The sequence below is a fragment of the Sebastes fasciatus genome, chromosome 7, assembly GCF_043250625.1.
Source record: "Sebastes fasciatus isolate fSebFas1 chromosome 7, fSebFas1.pri, whole genome shotgun sequence".
Taxonomy (NCBI): Eukaryota; Metazoa; Chordata; class Actinopteri; order Perciformes; family Sebastidae; genus Sebastes; species Sebastes fasciatus.
Genome location: NC_133801.1, coordinates 28,024,474 through 28,048,646, shown reverse-complemented (window position 1 = coordinate 28,048,646; position 24,173 = coordinate 28,024,474). Strand labels below are relative to the sequence as shown.

The following is a 24,173-nucleotide window of genomic DNA, read 5'->3' as shown; positions in this document are numbered from 1 at the left end:
GCCATAACCGTCATCACCATCTTCATCATCATTTCCTCTTCATTCTTGACTAAATTACGCCTGCGACACTTTTATGAATCTGTCAGCTGAAATATGCCACATTTCGGCATGATTGTGTTTTATTGTGCTGCTTGAATTGAATTTGCTGTTTCCCGGCTGTTCTGTGCATTGTAAATAAATAAAGAGGCGGTAGAAAGGGAGAAATGAAGTGGAAGTGGCATCACTTTTAACAGGCCAACCTGCTATTTTTCAGCATTGTTCTCAGCAGAGAAATGCAGCCAGGGTAATTTGCATTTATAAAGGCCTTCCTTATACACCCCAGGTTCGGTTAAACCATTCTTTCTCCCCTCCAAATAATGGAAGCACAAATTGAGGGCTTTGGGCATGGAGGGATGATGATGGGAAATATATTAATTTGTCTCTTGTCATTCGCTGGGGATAATTTGAATGTTGTCATGGTAATTTGGTGCTGCGGGTCACTTTCAGACAGAGACCCGGCAATCCTTGTGAAGCGCTGATAAGAGCTGCCCGGTGTGTGTGTGTGGGTGTGAGTACATGTGTGTACCCTTCACTGGAATGATGAATTACCTGCTTATCTGGCTCAGTCCAGTGAGGGGAGTGCATGATGGCATGGGACTGTCAGGGAAAGAAAGAGAGGGGGGGGGGATAGGCTGCTGGAGAAAGAGATGAAATGATGTCAGGGGTTTTGGGTGGGGGAGAGGGGGCATCATACAGGTGGAATGGCTAGATGGAGCAATGGAAGAGGAGAGACATGTAAGTGATAATGCTGCTGGATGGAAAGGGGATTGTGAAGCTGAGCTGTAATGATACATTGTGGTCATTCTGCTACAAATGGGTGGTGAAAGCTATAGAGCCAGTACACTGACAGCACATGCAAGATGTTTTTTTTACGGGGGATTACTCTATTGCCTGCTGATGTCAGTCTGCCACACAATTATTTTTCTCATGCATATCAGAGCAGAGAGTTTATGAAACCTGAGAAAGTAATCGCTGTTAATACATCGTATGCATCTTCTCATGGCTTTGAATTTTTATTATTCATACAGCCTCTCTCTCTCTCTCTCTTTCACCCCCCCCCACGCACACACACACACACACACACACACACACACACACTGCTGTCCGTGATTGTTGCGTCATCTCTGCTGTATAATGGATGTTTGTAAGAAGCACCTGAGGTCCTTCTCCGCCTCTCTCTCCTCTTCTCTTACAGATTTTCTGTCTCTATTACTGTCCTTCTGTTTCTCTCTCTTTGCCTTCTGCCTGATTCTATCTGATTAATATTAGAAGGCTCTACGTCAAGCATTCAGTACTCTACTGATATTAGGCTGATATTTTTGGTCCCATCACCTGTGGAGCTGATGCAGATTGATGATTTATTCATTGGCAAATTATGTGGCAAAAACTACTTAGTTAGGAAAAAATCGTGGTTTGGGTTAAAAATAGCTCCGGACATGCCGTAACTTTTAAGATTGGAGCAAATCTGATTAAAACAAGTTGTTTTTATCAAACGGTCGCTATATGCTGACAGTAGTACATGAAACAGGTAATCTGAAAAAAAAACATGTGCCTCTGTGTCCTCTGGTGTCTTCCAGTGCTCCTAATGGCATCTGCAAGATTTCACAGACCGGAGGAAAACAACCAATCAGAGCTGATTTGGAGTCTGCTGTCCAGCTTCCGTCTATGAGAGCCAGCTGTCAATCACTCGCAAACTCTTACCAAACGGTCAAACTAGGCAACGCTGATCAAATATGAATCGATATTGTGTTACGTTAATGCCTATTTTTTGCCTCAAATGTTTGCAGAATCTTCTTGTAGTGCACGGTTTAGCTGGAAAATTAGAAAGTTTGTGACCCCGCAGCCATGTTGAGATCTCTTGAGGGAATACCAAGTACCGCTCACATGGCCGGAGCACAGCCAATAGGAAAGCTCTCTCTCTGAAATGACCTGTGATTGGTCAGTCTCCTGTCACGGGCTAGAATTTCTAAAGCCTGAAAACAGAGCCATGAGGAGGTGCAGAAGTCTAGTTTTCTCTCAGAACACTTGAATTACAATATGCTGAAAGGCTATTATGGAATCTTTGCCCAATGATGCCAAAAAATAGTTGCCTAGTTGCCAAGTACGGAAGTTACGTGACAAATAAATCAACGTTGACTTGTGGTTTCACACGGGGCATGAGCACCAGTCTCCTGGGAGAAAGTCCTGTGTTTTTTTGACCAACCCATCGACCCTGACTTCCTCCCTACATTTGCTGCTTTTTATACTTCCCGGCTCACAGTTACGTGGAATACATACGAATTGATTTTGTGCTGACCATCACGAAAAAAAATTTAAATCCGTGTCTATGGACGCGAATCAATACATCAAATTTCATGACTATTTCACAAACTGCTGTGCGACTGGATTGACCCTAGAGGTTGCAGATCACACAATGCTTGGAGAAACCATAGAGTTGGCAGATCACACAATGTTCAGCTGATACAGCCTTCCATGAGCATTATTTAGGAATGACAATGAGATCAGATAACAATGTGATGTTATCTGAGCAAAATGCACAGCCTACAGCCAATTCTTATCAATGTAAGGATAAAATTCCACTGCCGGTTGAACCAGAGGTCATTTTCTAACCATTTGTGTATTTGTATGTGTACCTTTATATTTCTCTTTTTGACTCACCCCAATTGTGTCACAAGAACAGGCTATCCCAACTTCAAGACCAAGAACATAATCCTTCCTGATCATAATAAGTGCTGCACAAAACACAATCAACCACGGAAGGAAGGGTTTGGGTTTTCTATATTCACATTACATTATATACACTGTACATTTCACTTCTGCAAAGAGCCATCATTCCGATGAGACTGATTCAGGTTTCTGATGTGTGTTAGCAGTGATGTGGAACTGAGAGAGCTCCTCCTCTGCACCTGCTGTTGCGCTCTTCATCACAGCCATAATGCTAACTGACAGCTGCAGATAAGCCTTGCTTCCCTGGAGAATAGCTTGATTTCTGCAGCATGTCTCGTGTGGTTGGCAGCTGCACAGGGAGACAGTCAGGTGCAATCGGTCCTCCGTGAAGACTGAAGAATGATCACACCTACACTCAGTTCCAGGCTTCTAAGGAACACACTAACTTTGCTAGATTTGAAATAACTAGTGCCGTGCCCGTTCAAAACATGCCTGTTCAGAATGCCTGAATGCTTGGCCTGTGGTATTTGCCGCTTGCAGCTTTCTCCAGAACCGCTCATCAAAACAACTTCACACTTGCAGCTTACTCACATTCACACCAGTGAAATACACTCTGGTTCGATTCTGCTTCCGGTTAGCTATTCGCTCGTGTTGACTTCAGAGAAGAGAAGAAGCTGCTCTGCTGCACAGAGCGCCAGTCACTTGTTTATTCAAAGTGTTTTAATACTGAACCTGTCGCATGTCCAAATTACACCAAATTCTAAAAAGCAATACACCGGCCAAATGTAAAGCAGATCTGATGAGATTCGGTTCTCGAGATATGCTAAAGACATACGGACAAAAAGACAGAGATTCCTTGTTTTATATTTAGATATAGTTAGATGGAAGCATATCAGTTCTGAGAGACGGGGGAATGACGGACATCAAAAACACTTCCTATGTGGATTGGCCATTAGGGTTCCCCTACCTGCCAAATCCCATTTTAACCCCTGCTTAAACATTGTCCTTATGTTTTCATTATGTTCATGGTTCCGTGGTTTAAATGAGGACTTTGATATTAAGCCCTTCCTGTTGACATATCCTATCATTATAGCAACATACAGTATTTGTTTTCAGTTATATGCCTCTGACACAATTAATCCTACATGTAGATCCCCCTGGTATCTAAATGTACGCATGGCATGAAACACAATCTGTATATATAATATTTGTCATTTTCCACAATAAACAGTTGGTAGTTACGAATATTTGACACACTATATACAGCATGTTAAGCACTCCTGTTGTCCTTGAGTGTCTTGTTAACCTATAACATATCATATCTTTATTGTATCTATTGCGACGTTTTGATTGGAAGTTTGCGCAAGACGTTTTTGAATTATACTTATATGCTGATCAGCCATAACATTATGACCACCGAGAGGTGAAGTGAATAACATTGATTATTTCGTTACAATGGTACCTGGCAGTGGGTAGGATATATTAGATAGCAAGTGAACATTTTGTCCTTGAAGTTGATGTGTTGGAAGCAGAAAAAAATGGACAAGCGTAAGGATGTGAGCGGCCAAATTGTGATGGCTAGACGACTTGTGGGATGTTCCCGGTCTGCAGAGGTCAGGACCTACCAAAAGTGGTCCAAGGAAAGAAAATCAGTGAACCGGCGACAGGGTCAGACCCAAGGCTCCTAGATGCACGTGGGGAGCGAAGGCTGGCCCGTGTTGTCCGATCCAATAGAAGAGCTACTGGAGCTCAAATTGCTGAAAAAGTTAATGTTGGTTCCGATAGAAAGGTGTCAGAACACACAGTGCATCGCTGTTTGTTGCGTATGGGGCTAAGTAGCCGCAGACCGGTCAGAGTGCCCATGCTGACCCGTGTCCAGCGCCAAAAGCGCCTACAATGGGCACGTGAGCATCAGAACTGGACCATGGAGCAATGGAAGAAGGTGGCCTGGTCTGATGAATGACGTTTTCTTTTACATCATGTGGATGGCAACGAGTTCGAGGTGTTGACTTGGCCTCCAAATTCTCCAGATCTCAATCCAATCGAGCATCTATGGGATGTCCTGGACAGACAAGTCCGATCCATGGAGACCCCACCTCACAACTTACAGGACTTAAAGGATCTGCTACTGACGGCTTGGAGCCAGATACCACAGCATACCTTCAGAGGTCTAGTGGAGTCCATGCCTCGACGGGTCAGGGCTGTTTTGTCGGCAAAAGGGGGACCTACTCAATATTAGGCAGGTGGTCATAATGTTATGGCTGATCGGTGTATATTCTTTGTTGATTCTTTTTTTTACTTTTATTTTCCTTCTAACAATGATATCAATGGCTTTGAGGAATACCTGTAAATTCCAGTGTTCTGGTACTCCTTGAAATTATATGATTTTAATCTCAGTCAAATACAAGATCAAAGAAGATAAAACTTTATTTTATCCAGAGTGAAGTTTCAGCAGTAGCAATACAAAGTGGAAAGAGCGCAAATATAAAAGAGATAACAGCATGCTTTTCCATTTAGAGCATTGTGGTAAGTTTACACCTACACCCACATACACTATAGCAGGCTGCTGTTAATCTTCACTGCCATGTCTGTAATGGCTTTTAACATTAGTTAAATTCTCCCGGGGGAATAAGTGTAATTGTGAGGAAGGCTCTGTGACCCAAACCTCATCAAATAAATAGTAGTGTAATATCCATCCCACTTTCTTTCAAGATGTACTTGGTGTGATGAGCACCTTTTGGATAGTAGGGAGCATGTGTGTGTGACATGCTATACAACATCAAATAACAGTAACACAAAGAGGCAGACAGAGAGAAGGAGAGAAGCAAAGTCATAGCAATGTATCTCTCTCCTTTCAACGATTCATCCCTCACCCTGCGTCGCTCCACGTCTTTGTTTTAATTTACCCTCCTCTGTCTGAGAGCTGGAACAGCTCATCGTCTGTGGCCTCACGTCTCTCTCTCATCACAATTCTACCTTTTGAATTCACGCTTCAAGTAATAAAGCTCTTTTGTTCTGCCCTTGTGCACACAAAGAATGATTTGGCATCAGTCACTGGGAATATGAGCTGTTGCTCAGCAAACATTTCCCCAGGCCACAACCAACACATAACAGCGCTGTCATGCCTTTCAAAAACCACAATAATGTGACTGCGTTGCTGCCCTCCACATTCTATCACAAACTGAATGTTTTTTTTAACATTATATATAGCTGGGTTTGTTCTGTGCCACAGACTTGGGCCCACTCCAATCTGTCTTTCATCTGAAATAAAGTGTCTAATCTGAGTTAAAAAACAATAATTTGTAATCCAGTCTATACCGAACATCAGAAACTGCAGCTGTGGCTGTATGTTAAAGCTGCCAGGTTTGACAGAGATGATAAAGATTGTATTCATTAAGTCATTGGCATGTTCAGGCCAGACTATTTTCCAGGCTGTTTTCATTCCAGGTGTTTTCAGATTTTCCTCATAACCTGCAATCAATCACTATGTTTTCCATGGCATATTTGGTGGTCTTCAGTTTGGTTTGGCATTACATAAAAAAAACATAAAGACAAATAGGGAACACAGAAGAGGTGAGCCATAGGCTGGTAAAGGATGGGAAAAAATGCTGTTACATGAACAATGACTTTGCTCCTGTGACTCATGTTGGAATGATTAGTGAGTAGTAAGGCATTGATTCCACTGGAAAAAAAGAAAAGAACAGATAATGAAGCAAGAAAAGACGAATTTGACCACTGAAGTTCATTCTTGACCTTGGGACCAGTATGTGGGATGAAATCATTGTAACCAAATGGTTCACTTACTGGCCTTTTCAAAGCTTTTACATCTCACAGTTTTCATCAGTGAGTGGAGCTGGCTCAAGTGTCATCATGTGATGTTAAGTGTAGAACTCTGGTCAAAGATGATCTCTGGTGTCAGATGTGAATGTCCTTCTTTTATCTTTCTCTGGTCGTCCACTGACTGCTGGTCGATGACCTTTGAACTCTTCCCAGTGGATGCTGTGACTGCTTGTGGTCTGGTGTTCACACACCGCATTATGATGTTTGTCATTGCCCTCTAGATCAACAAATATAATGGATTTCTGATCTGACATTCCCTTACGACATTGCAACATCATTTGTCTGTGCAAAAGTCATAGTTCCTACGGGCTTTGTCACTTAAAGGTGCAGTGTGTTTGCCTGTTTCCTTGGAAGACTACATAGTAGCAAAGAAATGGCTGCTGCATACACTTTAATAGTAGCATGAGACAGCCCTCTATCCATGAAACACTGTAAAAAGGAGAGAATAGACCCAACTGCATTATTGCTTGTGCTTCTTGGCATCTAAGCGGAGGCTGTTAAACCACCTCTACAGCCCACCACATGTGTAACAGCCCCAGTGGCACCACCGGGTGAGCAGCCGCCAGGAACCCCAGCACCTGCATGATGGTCAGTGGTGTGCAGCAACGTTCACAGATGCAGTGCAATGTATAGTCGAGTGTGCAATGTAGAATAGTAGTATAATATAAGTAGTAGTATAACAGGTAGACCTGAAAAGAGTAATTTATTTATGGCAGAGTGCGGAGGATGATATAATGAGCTGAGGAGTCTCACAGCCTGAGGAAAGAAGCTGCTCTGTAGTCTGGTTGTACGACAGCGGATACTTTGGTATCGTTTGCCCGACGGCAGCAGAGTGAACAGGCTGTTGCTGGAGTGGGTATATTGTCTAGTATCCTTTGGGCTCTGTGCAGGCACCTGATGTTGGTTTGCACTCTCATTTGTCTCACATCTGTATTTATTTCTTAAAGAATGTGAGCACATGGACACACTAACCAAACGCCACTATATCCCTCAATGCTATTGGATCCCAAAATGCAACACACACTGTAGCAATGTATCAACTGACCCATTTGATGCCAGTAGCACATGACAGATGGCATGACAGACAGAAAAAATAAGATCTTGTCAGGTTACAGGATCTGGAAAGCAAATGTGAAATGCTATTGTGTGTTGACGTGCACTGATGCTTGGACAGTGACGTACCCTAACATGTCAACATGCATCAACCGCCGATGACAACGGTGTGCTGACATGCATGGAAAAAAAAAGTGCATGTGTTTTGACACACTTCACAAGCTGCCTCTGTGTGCCATAAAAGATGCAATGTTTCATGTATCATAAATGAAGTCTTACAGTTCTTCCTGTCTTCTTTTCAGGTCGAGGATGCCATGCTAATGTTTGACAAAACCACCAACCGACATAGAGGTAAGTTCCACTGCTACCGCTGCATCCATTTGTGTGCATAAAGAAGAGAGACATGGAGGTGAGAAAGAATGAGAGGGTAAAATGAGGGAGTGAAAGAGAAAAGGCAAAAGAGAAAAGGTGCCCCGCAGTTGAACAGAAGGACGGAGATAGAAGATTGAGGGAGGCCTGTGTGGTCCGATAAGGGTTCAGATAGCTGATGCTGCAGAACGACGTAGGTGGAAGGATGGTTATCTCCACCCACTCCTTATCTGAAGGCCTTATCTGTGTCTTCAGCCGTGCAGCCCTCTGCCCCAAAACAGAGGACTTTACAAAGACACAGCAGCAGAGAGGAGGAGACAGACACAGTTTTAAAGACAGGAACTATCGAGCCACTCCGGACCAACACAAGCTTAGGGTGGTTTTGGAGAGGAAATATGATATAATATGGACTGATGAGGAATAGATTCGTAGTAGTAATAGTCATTAAGGGGACACACTGCTGGCAAAAACATTGTTTTTCATGCACTGGTCAATTTTGAGATTTTGGGCTATTTTTCTTCTATACCGTGTCTTCTTTCATACTGCTGGAAAGAAAACATCCAAAATATACATTTAGGTGTTTATTTTACGTTTATTTGTGTCTGTATATATTTCTCCTAAATTCACCAAAAGTTAGCATTAGATAATGCCCCATTTGCGTATATAAATATAACATTTCAGAAAACTTGTAATGCAAAAAAACAAATGTGTCTTGCAAAATGTATGGAATTTTTCAATACATATCTTTAAAGGTCCAGTTTGTTGGATCTGGCGGTATCTAGCGGTGAGGTGAGGAGATTGCAATCAACAGAAACCTCTCCCTGTGCCAAGATCGTCGGTGGCCGATGTAAAAACGCAAATGGCCCTCTCTAGAACCATTTGGTGCAGCGCCAGTGCGTAGAGCGTGTGTGTGTACGTGGGAAGTGAGTGGTGAAGTAAGAGAGAGACAGAAAGAGAGCGGCGGCGACAGGAGTGAGTAATGTTATGTTACGTGCACACACTCTTTGCTCTGGCTCTGCTATACTCCAACAGTAGTTTTAGCCCGATTTCGGTCACATTCCTGTTTTGCAAGACGGGCTTATACAAGTTTTTTTTTTTTTTTGTGCTTCCTTGGAGTTTGTGTAGGAGTCTGAGTTGTGTTGGGGGCTGGTCATTTGTTGGCGTTAGCAGACTCCATGAAGGCACTCGCGAGCGCGCATGATGTCACATCCGTTGGATTTTCCTGGGAAAAACGGCCTGGGTTCTTCACATTAAAAAGCAGTCTGATAGAGGAAACCCACACTTTGGCAAAAAAAAAAAGATTAAAACACGTTTAAACTACATACAGTCCCTTTAAACATTGTATGGGTATTGGAATAATATATATACTTATGAGAGGGATGTCCTTTTTTTCATTTGAGCCCCTTCCCCAAATAATGTCTGCACGTCACTGCTCTGTGCAGATGACAAATAAAGCCTTTAATTTGAATTGAATTACATATTCTGTAAAATCACACACAAGCTAATCAGTTTAACCCCCCTGTTCCCTGAAGACAGGGTTTGGAAACGTGAACTTGGTTTTAAAAGCTCAGACACAATTTCCCTTCTCCTAACTTGCAGCAGGAATGCCTCACAGTGAAAGCAGCACGCAGCTTGATAAATATATAGCACAGTAATTATCATAAGATGAGCTGCTCGGCTAAGAGCCCGGAGATTTCACAGTGTTTGTACCATGCCTTGGAAGATGAATATTGAATTGGAGGTGAGTTGGGAAAAAAAACTATGATCTTGCTCTTAAATCACAGGATTCTGAGTCTGTTCTGTTCTGTAAGCGATCAAATTGCGGAAAAATGCCGACAAAAGCAGCCTGCCTGAGTCAAAACACATCCATGCTCTAATTTGAGCAGCAGAACTTTCTTCCATTTTTTTGCTTTTATTTTATTCAAACATCTCGACTCTGTTAAACCTGCGTGATTGGCATATCCAGCCATTACCACGGGGGTTATCTGAGGAGCGGTTGGCATTCTGGCATTCTCTCCCGGCCTGCTCCCCGGTTGGTTCCCAGCGTGACAGACAGGCTCCCTGCATGATTGTGCTGATTGGCCCATTACCTCTCCTCCGGCTGTGTGGGAGGTCTGGGGGAGCAGCTGCAGCTCAGGGAACGCCACTTGATACGGAAATCACTTTTATAAATAATATAGCCGTGGTAATAACCACCTTGATCTTGCCCACTACTACTATGTCTGTGGCCAGTAATGATTTCACCACTGCCTGTGATTGGCGCATGCATTATTAAGCTACTTCCCTCTTCAGAGTTTACCCCAGTCACGTACACATTTCAAGTCAAATAGCATATTCTCTTTCATTTGCATTTTATGCTACCACCGCTCCTTTTATCTTCCTTTACATCATACAAGATTACAAGAAGTCCTGCACCTCTAGGCTGACTGGGGGGGGGGGGGTCGTAATGGGTCCTTCACTGTGAGGTCTGTCTGTTTTCCAGTTAGACAGAGCTGACCGGCACTGTCCCTACTCTTTACTGTGTAGAAGTAAAGAACTGGAGACAAAATCAATTTATTAACCAAGAACACTACAGCACTTCTTCCCTGATGAATTGCCGTTTTCTGGGCCAGTTGGGTAATAGCAGTGTTGTTCCCCAAGACAATGTTTCCTAAATTCATCAATTGTTTTTAATCAGCTGTACCAAAATCGAAAGAAAAAAAGGCAACAACGGCGTACATACATTTGTATTACAAATACAAATCAATTCCTTTTTTAAAAGTTAATTACAAAAGAACATTTTTATTAAATAATCTGGTGGAGAACAGCCTGCATGCCTGAGACAGCCCGAGTTGAAAGCTATAACATTAAAACGGCACTTTATACATAAATTTTTTCAATTTCAGTTTACTAGTTTAGATTAGTACTATGCAGCCTGTGAAAACAGTTATGTCACGTTTTCTGTGGCTCTGGAGGAGCTTTATCAAGCCTGACAAAATAACCTTGATGATGATATGTGATTGGAGGAGAGTATTACCCATAGAGTCCAGTAGAGGGCTGCGCCTGAGTTTATAGAGCTAAGGTTACAATATCGTAACCTTTGTTTTAAGCCCCACCATGTAATTATTTCCTAAACCTAACTATAGTAATCCTAAAGTGAGGTCAAGGGTGGTTTTAATGCCAAAAATAAAGAGATGCCAAGGGGCAGTATGTGACAAGTTGGGAAGAGAACGTGTCGGACATGAATACATAAGGAGAGGAGGAGCTCAGTGTGTCGTAGGAAGTCCCCCGACAGTTTAGGCCTATAGGAGCATAACTAGGGCCTGGTCCAAGGCAAGTCTGAGCCAGCCCTAACTATAAGCGTTATCAAAGAGGAACGTCTTAAACCTACTCTGAAATGTGGAGTGGTTGTCTGCGGCTGGAGCCCAAGAAGCCATCTCCCCCATTCTGCCCCTGGTCATAGTACAGACAGCACAGTAAAAACACATCACACAGAATCACAGTGACAGGCTGTTTTTTTTTTTTACATGTAACCTGCACATTTTAACAGCTTGCATTTTTTATTTCCTGGTACATTTCACAGCAACCATCAGACTCTGAGCAGGAGGGAGAGGCAGCAGTCTCACTCATTTCTGGAATATTATTGAATATTGAGGGAGAATTAAATATATTTTATTGTTGACGGGACAAATCCTTATAATGACAGTAACGTTGTGTAATTGTGTGGCTGTAAACTTCACCTTGTGGAACTGATGACCACAGTTGAAACGCGTGAGACACCCTAGAGATTATTCCTCATTAACCCTGAATTGGTCACCCTATAGATTCATTTTAGAATCAGGCAGAATTTCAGCAACATCAGCTGCCGTTCGACATCCAATTTTTTGGGGAGGATGGCAACACCAGATACATTTTAAATAATTTGTTCAGAAAATGTTATGACTGGATGGATATCTGGCAGGTCCAAAACTCTGTTCACTGTAGTTGATTTCCCACATGGCGGCTGCCAGAAGAGCCATTGTAAACTGTAGTGAGCTTGTTTTAATATTGGAGTGATATTTTACATGTTGTGGCTGATTGTAGTGTTGATTGAGACTGTGCTGTGTTAAAAATAATACTGCGGACTCAGCTGGCCCCTCCAGCAGTAGAAACCTTGTCCTTGAAATACAACCTTGAAGTAGTCCTTTCCAAACAAACAAACAAGGAGCTGTTGACTGTTGACGGTGCGCTCTACGCAGTACTGCCTCTTTTCCAATGCAACCTAATTACAGCTGCCAAATGCAGCGGCTTGCTTAATGGATCTGCCCAAGGGCAAGGTGATGAGCAATCTCTGCATCCTCTTCATATATCAATGCCCATCTCCTCTCCTCTGCACTTGAGTATATGTGTGACCGCTGGATAGAGGCTTGAAGGCGATAATTAAAAGACTGAGTTGTTCCCAGTGTGTCTGTCTGACACATGCTGTTTTTGCAGGCTACTGTGGCCCGAGGGGTGACCTGTTTGTTGTCTTATTAACTCGTCCAGAAAGAGAAAGTGGGAGATGGAGAGATGCAGGTCAAGAACATAGTGCCTCAAGATGTACACCCTTAAAAAAGGATTGGGAGGAGGTGAAGGGGAAGTGAACAGAGAGGCAGTGTGCATGTGGCTGCAGAGAGAAGTGTGAGTAATTATTGGAAAGTGAATGTGGACACATGTATGTGTCTGCACCTATGTTTTTTATGTTTGAGGGATGGAAATGCTTAACCCTTCCCATTCTTTTTTTTAGGGCTGGGGGACAGGGGATGTTCAGGGGAAGATAAAAAGTCAGTAGTAGATGTCACATAGAAGTGGTTTACATCATCTGAAAGCTGGGAACCTGAAGATTAATTTGAAGTGCAGCTAAGCACTGTGTGTCAAGTTGTTCCAGTCATTAATAAAGAAATAAAAAAATATTAATTAATTAATTAATCGATTAATTAAAATAAATTGTGAAAGTTAGAAATGTTTTACCGAGGCTATTATATCCAGATGTTACCTAGTTATGTTCCAGTAAAGTTTTTTAGTAATGTATAGTATGATTTATAAATTTGTGTGGAAGTATAAGCACCCCAGACTTAAGTTGGATAAATTGCAGTGGTCGATGCTCCCCCATCACAATTCTCTGGCGCCCGCCGACGATAATGTGGCAGTTGAAAGTCATTTTCTGTGTTTACCAAATATATAATAATATATAATAAAATGTGCATGTAGGGCCGAAAAATACAGTCTCCCTAGTGTAATCTATCCATTTAATCCGGCTCCTGTAGTCCACAGAAGCAAGTTGTATCAGCTCCACCACATGCTACCCTTTGCATGGCATGGCTTTGTGCTTAGCTGATTCATTTAGACCAGGGATCTCTAACCTTTTTCCGTCTGAGAGCTAATTTAACAAAATGAAAGTGGCTGAGAGTGGCTACTCAAAGCACCAAGATGTACATCGCCAATAGCAGATATAATTTCTGTCTTACTTTTATGGTCCTTTAATAACGTTTCAGCCACCGCAGTCATCGCCTCTGTCACAATTCTTCCATAGGCGAAGGGCTTTTTGTGTTTCGTTGGGATGTGCGCCACTAAACGAAGGCTCTTTGCTTCACTGGCCTTCTTCGTCAGTTTGGTAAACAGAGACTGTCGTCTTTTAAGCATTGTTTTTGGCTCCTTAACCTTCTTTGTTCGTAGACTGCTACCAGCCGGAAAGTCCCATGAAAAGTAGCTGTGGACTTGGCGCTCGATGTTACATCTCTTACTGACTGACATGCTCAACCCGCAAATGTGACACGTACCGATTCCTCATGAAAATAGTATATTTTTTGCGTTTTATTGGCCTGGCTATTTTCTGCGGTCATTGTCAAATCTGGTGTGCACTTGCTAGTCTGCTAACATCACTGTATGTTATGGTGTTACAAACCTGACAGCAGCCTAATTGACAGCCGATCAGAAGGGGGTGGGATGTCTGTGAAATTGATTGGGTAGTAATTTAAACAGTTTTACAAAGTTACTTTGTGTTATCACATTTATGTACATATTCTTTAAACCGTTAGCGAGCCACTCAGAAGCGGGTAGCGAGCTATGGTAGCGAGCTATGGTAGCTCACGAGCTACTTGTTGGAGACCCCTGATTTAGACCATTTTTAAAAGTAAATTCCAGCAAACTTTAATTTTTAAGGAGGAAATGATCAGACGCTTGTTTTGACGGCATTATACTGCTTGCAGTTCCTGCTTACTGATTTAATTTAGTTCCCTCTTCTCTGGGTTGTTTATTGCAGTTGAATGAAAGAGAGAGATGGATGAGGGGAAACACACCCAGTGCACCAAACATCAAGCTAAGTAGGACAGTGAAATTGATGGGCCTTTGCATGTAGGTGACCTACATAAATGAAGGTGGACAGAGATTCTTTCCACACCTGAACTGAGCTACGCTGCAGGTGCGAGACTCAGCAGTAAGGACACACAATGTGCTCACACATACAGCGATAAATGCTGATGTAATATTCCACATGTACGGTTCCACACCAGTTTAAGGTAGATAGGTAGGTGGGTATAAACTAGCTGCTGAGGAGGAGAGCTATGTTTAATTCTGGTGATTTATCATCTTCAAAGGCAAATTTTATGTTTTTATACCTTTTGGTAGGTCTTGAAAACAAGACCTAAAATGATTTTGATATCAATTTGATTTGTTTTGTTATATAAAAACATGGAGACAGTCACCTCTGGCACAGTTCTATAAATCCTATTACATAAGACATTAGGCGGATTTTAGACCAATCATATGATGAAGCACATTATCTAAACCACTTGTGAAAACATGTATGAAAAATGAAAGTCCAGCAAGTCCTCCAAACTAAACAAAACAAAATAGGTTTGTCTTCAACAATTTTTTATCTGACACTCCAGTCAGCAGATCAACATCGTTTGTTAGTGCCTTCCAAAACTCTTAGAAATCAACACTGTTTTCTGACCTGCCAAGTCTATGCTTAAGATCTAGTTTGGTTTAAGCACAAAGATTGAGGTTGAGGTTATCAGAAACAGTGGTATAGTGTCCTGTGTAGACCCAATGATCCTCTCCAGCCTCCTCCCTAATAACAACACGGCACTACTTTTACTTTTCCTTCTTATAGACAAAAGGCATAAATTGCTGTATGACCACAATAAGCCATTTTCTGGTAAATGTAAAGATAGTTTGTTTTAGGTATTTGAACAAATGACCAATGCTGCCATTTCTGGTGCTGCCTCCTGTAAAATACGCCCTAACAGGTTGACAATGCAGTACTATCGAGTTAATATTATCCTATTTGATTAATAAATAGATCAATTTTAAATTAAGCCTGTACATTAGTAAGACATTTTCAAATATTACATGTACAGGTTTTAATTATTCAGGAAATAATGTTACACTACGATACTGAAGTATCGGCTGAAAAGTGCTTCATCTTTGCAGTGTCACTTTTACTTTCAACAAGGCACAAGTCTTCTTGAATACCATCAGCAGCAGAAGGATGCATGCAGAGAGAGAGATTATATGCACGTCTTTTACCACCTTATAAAATCCCTATAATACATTTATTATCTCAAACATCATCTCTTATGTACAAAATCAGTTTAATAAGCTGGGAAACACTGTGAAAAATCTAATTTTAAGGCATTGAGAAGACCAGTCTTCTCATCAGATGAGTCTATGAAAACTAGTTTTCTCCTTGCAGTGTGACTGAGGCAAAGACGGTTAAAAAAACACAATTATAATCCGAGCCCCATGCAACTTGCTCTCATCCCTATACTCATCATATTTTGCCGTTTGGGGCAGAAGCCCCCGGCGTCACGGCAGCCTTTTGCATAGTATCTTGACACTGAAGGTTCATGCGTGCAAAAAATTGTTTGGCTTAAAGATTCTGAATTTGGCATTGGGAGCAGTTATATTGCCTCTCAATGGCTCTCGACACGGTGACGGTGAGCCACAGCTCGCCGCTAACAGTGCTAACAATGGCGAAAGGGCTGACAGAAATAACGCTACGCTTCTGCAATGGCGCCGTCGGTCGGAACGGCTTCATCAACTGTAACCCCCGTATGAGAGCAGTGCAGAGCAGCAGCCGTGAGCTATAGCCAGTGTGGCACGCTCACATGCATGAACATGCACTAAAAGCATGCTTGGCGTTCAATGCTTGTGCACGATCTGATAACAGGCAGCAGAATTTGCTATCAAATAACATCAGATGATGCAACTGATGTGAAAATGCATCGGTTGGGTTCACTGTTAGAAGCGGTGGCGTTTCCTCATGCTCATTAAGCTGCAAAATATGTTTTAGAATCCATCAGTGATGCAGCCTGAGAATGGTCAGAAAACAGTCTTCTTTCTTCCTCGCTATCATAACTGTTTTACAATAACCTGCCACTGTTCTCTCTCTCATTCATCAGGTGAGATCGCACATGCACAGCTAATTTCCTAAATGTACTAAATGAAGCCAGAAAGAACATTAACATAAGAGCCACCTATGTCTGAAAGACAAAAAGCATCACCATAACAGATAGATGAAATCAGCGAAAAACCCAAACCATAATGTGTATTTATATTTGGTTTGGCTTATTGTTACCACATGTGGTAGAAGTAGTTTTCATTAATTCACTGGTTGTTTCCTGATCCTCTGCGGTGCTTGGTATGCACCAGAGAGTGATGTATTTAAAGTGTGAAAATGATTACGAGCCCCCACTCGATCATTCACGGTAAGAGGAGTGTAATCACATATACATTTGTTTATGTCTCCTGCGAGAGCTCCACTTACATCCAAATACAGCGCCGGTAATCAACAGCCACACAGTTGATATTCAGGAGTGTGAATGTGGTGAGGGATAGCCACAGATCCAACAGAAGCTCAGAGATAACACCATCCAGACTCCGGTGTCTCATCTGTCACACGTAGATTGCTATTAAAGCTGTCTGAGAGCATTGCCATGATCTAATTAGAAAGGCTCTCTCTCTCCCTGTCTGTCTCGTTTGTTCAATCTCTCAGCCACCTCTATCTTTCTCTGTTTCCTTCTCTGGTTATCTCTCTGTCTCTTTCCCTCCCTTCCTCACTTCATCAGTCATACCAATTGATTTCTTTGAGAAAAGAATCTCATGGTTTTCGCCTCAATGTGTCTTGTGTAATTAAAGGCCAAATTGTTTTGATGCCAGCGTAATCACATTAGTGTTTTATTGCAGGAGAGGAAAAGGAGAGCGATGGGAAGAGAGAAGGGTGAAATTGGGCTTTTTTTTTTTGCGTCACAGCCACAACCTGCTGCCACGTGTGTGTGTGTGTGTTTGTTATTATGAACATAGAGCTGTCACTGTACATGGTGCTCAAACTCCAGGCCCATATGGTGTTCCATTAGCCTTTCTGTCAAATGGTGAAGGAGGGCAGTTCTGATGGACACAGCTTAGTTAAAGAGAGGACACTGTGGCAGAAAAAAATTGCTTTGGTTTTGCTTGATATGTGTAAAATATGAGAAGATAATTTGTCACTTCAACCATTCTGATGTATTCAGACTATTAGAATGATATGAGTTTGTAATATTCAATATTGTTGCTATTTTATTTTTCTACAAAATATCTTGTGGTTCTCTCTTACAGTAATAGCAAGAAAAAACAGACATATTCAATATTACTTCATATTTATTCACCTACCATCAACCCCGGCAATTGTCCACTGCGCTGTCACATTCATTGTCTATATCTAGATGTCTGCCATCAACATGTATCCATACGATTTAAATTTTATTTTTTTATTTATTTAGTTATTATTCCTTTATTAAATGTGTTTTATTTCTATTTTTTCTCTTAATTCATTCATTCATTCATTCATTCTTTAATTCATTGGTTCATTCATTTTTCTGTAACTATTAGTATTCTGTTTACCGGCATCACTATAATCACCCTCGAATCTGCACTCATTCAATTATCAACCCCCCATTACTTTTTCAACTCTCTCTCCGTGCTGAACTAATCCTACAGTAGTACCTTATATAAATGGAAAAGGAGGGGGAAGGGGGTTGAAAGGTATGCCCATGCCCTTCACAGGAGGGAAAACATTTAAATTAATAGAAATAAATAAATCTCTTCTTAACTCCCTCTCTCTCTCTCCCATCCCGCTCATACCTCCCCCCCCTTTTTTATTTTTATTCATTTACTCATTTATTATTATCATTTCCCCCCCTCTTTCTCTCTATGGCCCCATTACCACCACTAATGTCTTGCCTCACCTGTTATGTCTCTTCGCACTTCATAAAAAAAAGAAGAATATTAGAATAATGATGATGATGATGAGGATGATTTAAAAGTAGTAGTAGTAGTAGTAGTAGAAGCAGCAAAAGAATATGTTGTAGAAGCAGTAATGATATGGTGAATGTGTTTATTTCCAATGGAAAATGATGATGTGAAGAAAACATCTAGTTTGCTATGCAGAGATGCAAACAGGGATGTATAAATATACTTCTATATACTTCCGTACTGTTTTATAAACTGTTAATATACATATATAGAGAGTCTGCCTTGAGTTCTTTCCAGTAATGCAGATATACAGCAGACATCGACTCTTATAAATCACTGCTTCTTTTCTGAGCCGCTCCGTGACAACATGCTTTTTTTCTCTCCTCCTCTTCATCCTTCACCGTGTGTGTTTCTCTCCCAGCGCATCAGTCTGCTGAACGTATTTCACTCTGCTCATTACAATGTAGTGAGATGGCTTGCTGCCTCAATCGATTCCTCTGTCCACTCTCATTTACTTTACAAGGCATCCTGCTTCTAAAGAGTTTAACTTTCTTCCCTCCCGCCTCCTCCTCCTCCTCCTCTTCCTCTCTCCTCCTTTTTCTTGTTTTTTATTAAGAGGATGTGTAAATAAGGGGACAAGCTCCCATTGATGCATGCCAATCTATTTATTGACTCACAAGTGTTGCATCTGGCCAGTTCTTCCATGAATCCTCCCAAGGTGACGAAAGACTTTTAGGTTTTGTATTAGTTTGTGAATGTTCTGTGTGTGCATTTCTCACACATTACACAATATTTGTATCTTGAGGAAATAATACAGCTCTGTGTTCTTGACAATGTTTGCATTCTTCACAGTGCAGGCATGTTTTCCTGCAGGTGGGCAATCTCTGATGGTCAAGTTCTTTGTGTAATGTTGACAGAAAACAGATATTTCCTCAAAGGCCAATATGGTGGTGCTGTATTAAAAATGGAAAACTTGTAGTGAATATTGTATTCGCGGCAAACATGCGTTGGAAATATATTTCCAGACACTAAAGCTGGACGATTTTAGAAATGTTGTTGTGTACTTCCTACATCTACTGTACGAATAGATCGTTTGCGATGTAAAGCCAAAGCTCACAATTTATGTCCCGAGTGCTCACACTGTTCCTGTAAAATAATTAAAAAAAAAAAAAAGACGTCTCGTCGTTCTGGCTGTTGACAGTTGTCAATAAAGATTTGTTTGAAAGCTCCGAGGCAGGTAAGGTTTGTTTGCTAGCAGAGGTCTGTACATGTCACAATGCTAACAAGACAGACACGTGATGCCTCGATCATCTGTGCCATCCTGTCTGCTGAAACGTCTAAAAAAAAAACACCTGCCACCTACTAGCCAAGCCTTCCAGCCAGCACAACTGTCAGTATTGATGGGTGGGAAGTCAGTGGGGGATCATGCCTTATATTCCCAACTAACATACATAGTACAATAACCATCTCAGAACGTGGTGACTTATCACGTGTATGTGAACTAATTTTATTCAAGTTATCATGTTTTTCATACTACGCGCGTTTATTACGGTGAACATGAATTTCTACAATTGCCTCTCTTTCTCTCTCAGATTACCTCAGTCTATCATCTCTCGCGCTCTTATTTTCTCATTCTCCGTCATCCCCCTCTGTCGTGATGCCACCCATAGTGGCTTTTCTGCGCTGGCTGCCGGGCTCACTGAGAAATTGTCCCTGACAGCTGATTTGTTGGATGTCAGTGTTGGCTTGGGTACTGATAAGGTGGAAAAGAGGAGGAGAAGGGGAGGGAGGTGGCAGGCCAAGGGGGGGATTAGATTAGTTCTATTTTCCTTTTTTCTCTTTTGTTTGCTTCAGAAACCTGGACCAAGGTCCTGGTTTATCCGCTGGAACAAGTGAAAACATGTGCTACATTATGTCCACCTGAGCACATATTTCTCAATTAAGATAAAACAATGAAAAGTCAAATATTCTTATGAATTCCCACAGCTCACAGTGGTTACTGTAAATGTGTTATAGCAGACACAAAGGCAATTTGCCAAACACTGTAACAACAATCAACAGTGTGAACAATACGACCCTGTTTACACCTGGCATCTCCACATGCGTCTCCAGTGACTGATCGGTGTGATCGGACATCACTTTCCCGCTCTATATGCAAATTAACAGTCTAATCTGTCGGAAACAAAAAGAAGAAACTCAAATCTCCCAAGATGTTTGACGTATGGGTAATATACGTATCTCTTTTTTGTAGAAATGTTCAGAAGTCGTGGACAAAGCCAGTGTAAGCTATTTTGTTGAGTTGCCTCTTAGCAAAATGCCCTGTGGTAGTTCCCTCTGGTAAGCAGTGATGCAGTGTATATGTCCAGGGCTTTTATTGTGAAAGGTAAAAACGGAAAGAGTGAAGCTGTGTGGGAGCAATAACATGGTAACATAACATTTTTAAAAAAGTTTTTATTTACCTTCTGCTTGTTCCGGTTTGTTTGTTATTGTGTCCAAGTCCCGCTCAAGGAGAAGTATTGTTGTGAAGTCTGAATATCCGTATACTCCGGCTCAAATAAACACGGGTTGCCATCGAATTCAAAGACCTCATCCGCATTGTCGAAATCATCTAAATATTCAGCCATGACGTTGAAAATCTTTTAGATAACACTAAGCTACGCTTTCTGTACTCCAACACAACAAACTCTGCCCGGCTGGCACCCACGTTTCCACTATGGATGTATTCCACTATCACCTCACAAGGTTTCAGAACAAGACTTCTCTTTGAGCGAGACTCTTTCCATAATAGGTCAGACTCCTATTATGGCAAATTTAGTGGACGTAAATGACAGCTAGGATCACATTGCAGCCCGCGTGAGCAGCTGCCGTCTGCAGCGCTCTCCCTCAATACTGAACCAATTTCAGAAATTGTTGTCCCCATTAGTCAGTTAGACACAAAAACATGAGTCCGGTTTGAAAAATACCAAAGTTACCCTTTAAGTTACTCTCTAAAGTCAATCTGGTGCTGACAAGAACAAAAGTAAAGAAACGTAGTAGTTTAAAGCCCAACCACGTATTTCTTTCTTAAACCTAACTATAGTGGTTTTGTTCCCTAATCCTAAAGTGACGCCAAGGGTAACTCTAGTGGTTTGATGCCGAAAATAAAGTGATGCCAAGGGCCGTGACAAAGCAATGGTATGTGACGAGTTGGGATGAGAACGTGTTGGTATTTCTGTTGTTTCTCTGTGTGATATACAAATGCAATGCAAATCATTACATTACCCTGTATTACTGACATTCCCATTTACCTATTTAAAACTCTGAATAATAATGCTGAAAATAACCCGCCATTAGTTCAACCGGTTAGCTTCTCTACTGAAATACCAATAAAGCAAGCACATTATATACACCAGTGTAAGACCTTTATTGGTCTCTATGGCTGTTTCATTCTGTTTTTCATTCGCTTTTGACCAAAATATTGCACTCCAGATGTGAGATGTGTATCTTTTTGATCGAGGGCTTTTGTTGCACCGGGACTATATAGCTTGGTGAGCCAGAGGAATCGGAGGAAGCTCTGTGTGAGATGAAAGGCTCCATTTCCACCTCTTAATCGATAGAAATGAGGTGCTCTTATAGCTGTAGAGGATCATGCTTTTGTGGAATTATGACCGAGTGTCCCCTCCTCCCCTCCTCTTTTCTATTTCTTGCCTCCTCTTTCTCTCCTCTCGCCATTCATTCTCTCTACCCATCTGTCTCCTCTGCAGGTTTTGGCTTTGTTACATTTGAAATCGAGGATGTGGTGGAGAAAGTCTGCGAGATCCATTTTCATGAAATCAATAATAAAATGGTGAGTGGGCTCCCGTTGTATTTCAGAATGTCTGACACAGATCTGGATTAATATTTGATTTTCCTCCGTGAAGCAGTTAAAGTGATGGTGGAAACTGATACTGGACCGGCCAGGGTGGAAACTGGTGCACACACACACACACACACACACACACACCAGTGAGATACTGAGGGATGAGGGAAGGTCAGCTGTCTGTTCTGTGCAACTGATCACTAACCATGAAATTGTGTGTATGATCCCAAAGCACGCAAAAGGGCAGAACAACCTGGCCCTACCTCTGCCCCCCATGTCCAAGTTCCACGCCAGGACGCTCTGCAAATTAGACTAGAATGGCTGGAAGGCCATGACGGAAGGTTTGTCATTGTATCAGATAAAACAAGGTCACAGTGAACACGGTGGGCCCAACAGAAGGTCCCAGGTTAGAGTATATGGTCGGTGTATCGGCTCCAAACCTTGAGCTTAAATGCTCAAAGTATTATCAAGTGTTTGTTTTTTAAGCTTTCAATGTTTCAGCCCAGAACATTGTGTTGCTGGTTCCATGGCTAGTGAAAGAGGAAAAATAGCGATTGCATATTACATGATACCATTATGTCACAGTATGGCAAATATCTTCCTTTTGCAAAATTCATCCAATTGATCCCCGTTACTTTGTTATTTAAAGCTTCAGCAGGCAACAATTTTTGAATCATCATTGGGCAAAGATTCCATAATAACCTCTCAGCGTATTGTAATTCAAGTGTTCTGAGAGATAACTAGACTTCTGCACCTCCTCATGGCTCTGTTTTCAGGCTTTAAAAAATCACAGGTCATTTCAGAGAGAGAGCGTTCCTATTGGCTGTGCTCCGGACATGTGAGCGGTGCTTGGTATTCCCCAAGAGATCTCAACATGGTCACAAACTGTCTCATTTTACAGCTAAACAGTACACTACAAGATGATTCTGAAAACATTTGAGGAGAGAAATAGGCATTACAGTAACAGAATGTTGATTCATATTCGATCAGCGCTGCCTAGTTTGACCGTTTGGTCGGAGTTGGTGAGTGATTGACAGCTGCTCAGAGACGGCAGGCTCCAGCTCGGCTCTGATTGGTTGTTTTCCTCCGGTCCGTGAAATGTTGCAGATGCCATTAGGAGCACCGGAGGACACCGGAGGACACAGAGGCACATGATTTTTTTCAGGTTACCTGTTTCATGTGCTACTGTAGAAAAAAAACAAAACTTTTTTTAATCATATTTGCTCCAATCTCACCTACTTCAGCTTTAAAAGCTTTTATTTTGAAGCAGCCAAATCAGAAAATGTTGGGTTTTCATCAGCAGTCGACTCAGACAGCAGGTCTCAGCTGTGCTCTAGTCCCGGTTTTCAGGATTGTGCCCACATGTTGTCCACACCTCACTGAGATCCGAACTGAATTATGCAAGCCCGGCCACCTCGGCATGTGGTCCGGCTGATCGGAAAGCGAGAGAGAACTGATCTCAGAGTGTACAGACTTGACAGGTAATGCGTCCTGGCATAATCAGACGACAGAAGTCGGAATAGGTAGCATTATAGCAGTTTAAGGGCATTGATTATGATCACATCTCATGAAGGTGGACCTTCTCATCAACAGGTTGAAACAAGCACTTTACAAGTTTGTGCAGTCGAGAGTTTTGAGAATTTGACTTGTAAAACTGATACGAACAAGTCTCTAAACAGAACTAAGAGAGGTTTTGGATAAGAATATGAAAATATTCTTGCCAGGCAGATTGTGGGTAACTTCATACTTCTTATTTCTATTGTTTATCATTTAGTAATTTGTGTTAGTTGAAAGTCTATGGTTATACCCTACAAAACATCATCTCACACATCTCAAATGATCCCATGCTGCTTGAGCCATGTGAGCTTGTTTCCCCCTAGTCTTTACGGTTGTCAGCACGTAACTGATATCATCCAAACAACCCCGAGTTGTAGACAGGAGGACAAAGCCCTGCACCTGCTATAGCTATTGATTTTCACATGATAGCACATCACATGCTTTTATTGTTTGGGGAGCTCAACAGTGCTGAGCGTGATTTCTTTATTTTAGTCGATATCTCCCCATAGAGACCCCGCAGCCCCAATCCTCCTCCTACCACACCGCTCATCGACTGGCCTGCTTTAAATTGGGCTACAGG

At 41.8% G+C, this 24,173-nt stretch overlaps 1 protein-coding gene across 6 annotated transcripts in view; it reads left to right on the top strand.

The window, feature by feature from the left end:
* Window positions 1–24,173, top strand: part of LOC141770502 (RNA-binding protein Musashi homolog 2-like) — a 76,206-nt gene that overhangs the window by 32,122 nt on the left and 19,911 nt on the right. For all 6 annotated transcript variants that reach the window (XM_074640074.1, XM_074640070.1, XM_074640069.1 and 3 more), the window contains 2 exons: window positions 7,902–7,950; window positions 21,942–22,024. In XM_074640074.1, the coding sequence (XP_074496175.1) occupies window positions 7,902–7,950; window positions 21,942–22,024 (132 nt within the window). The remainder of the gene's footprint in view (window positions 1–7,901; window positions 7,951–21,941; window positions 22,025–24,173) is intronic.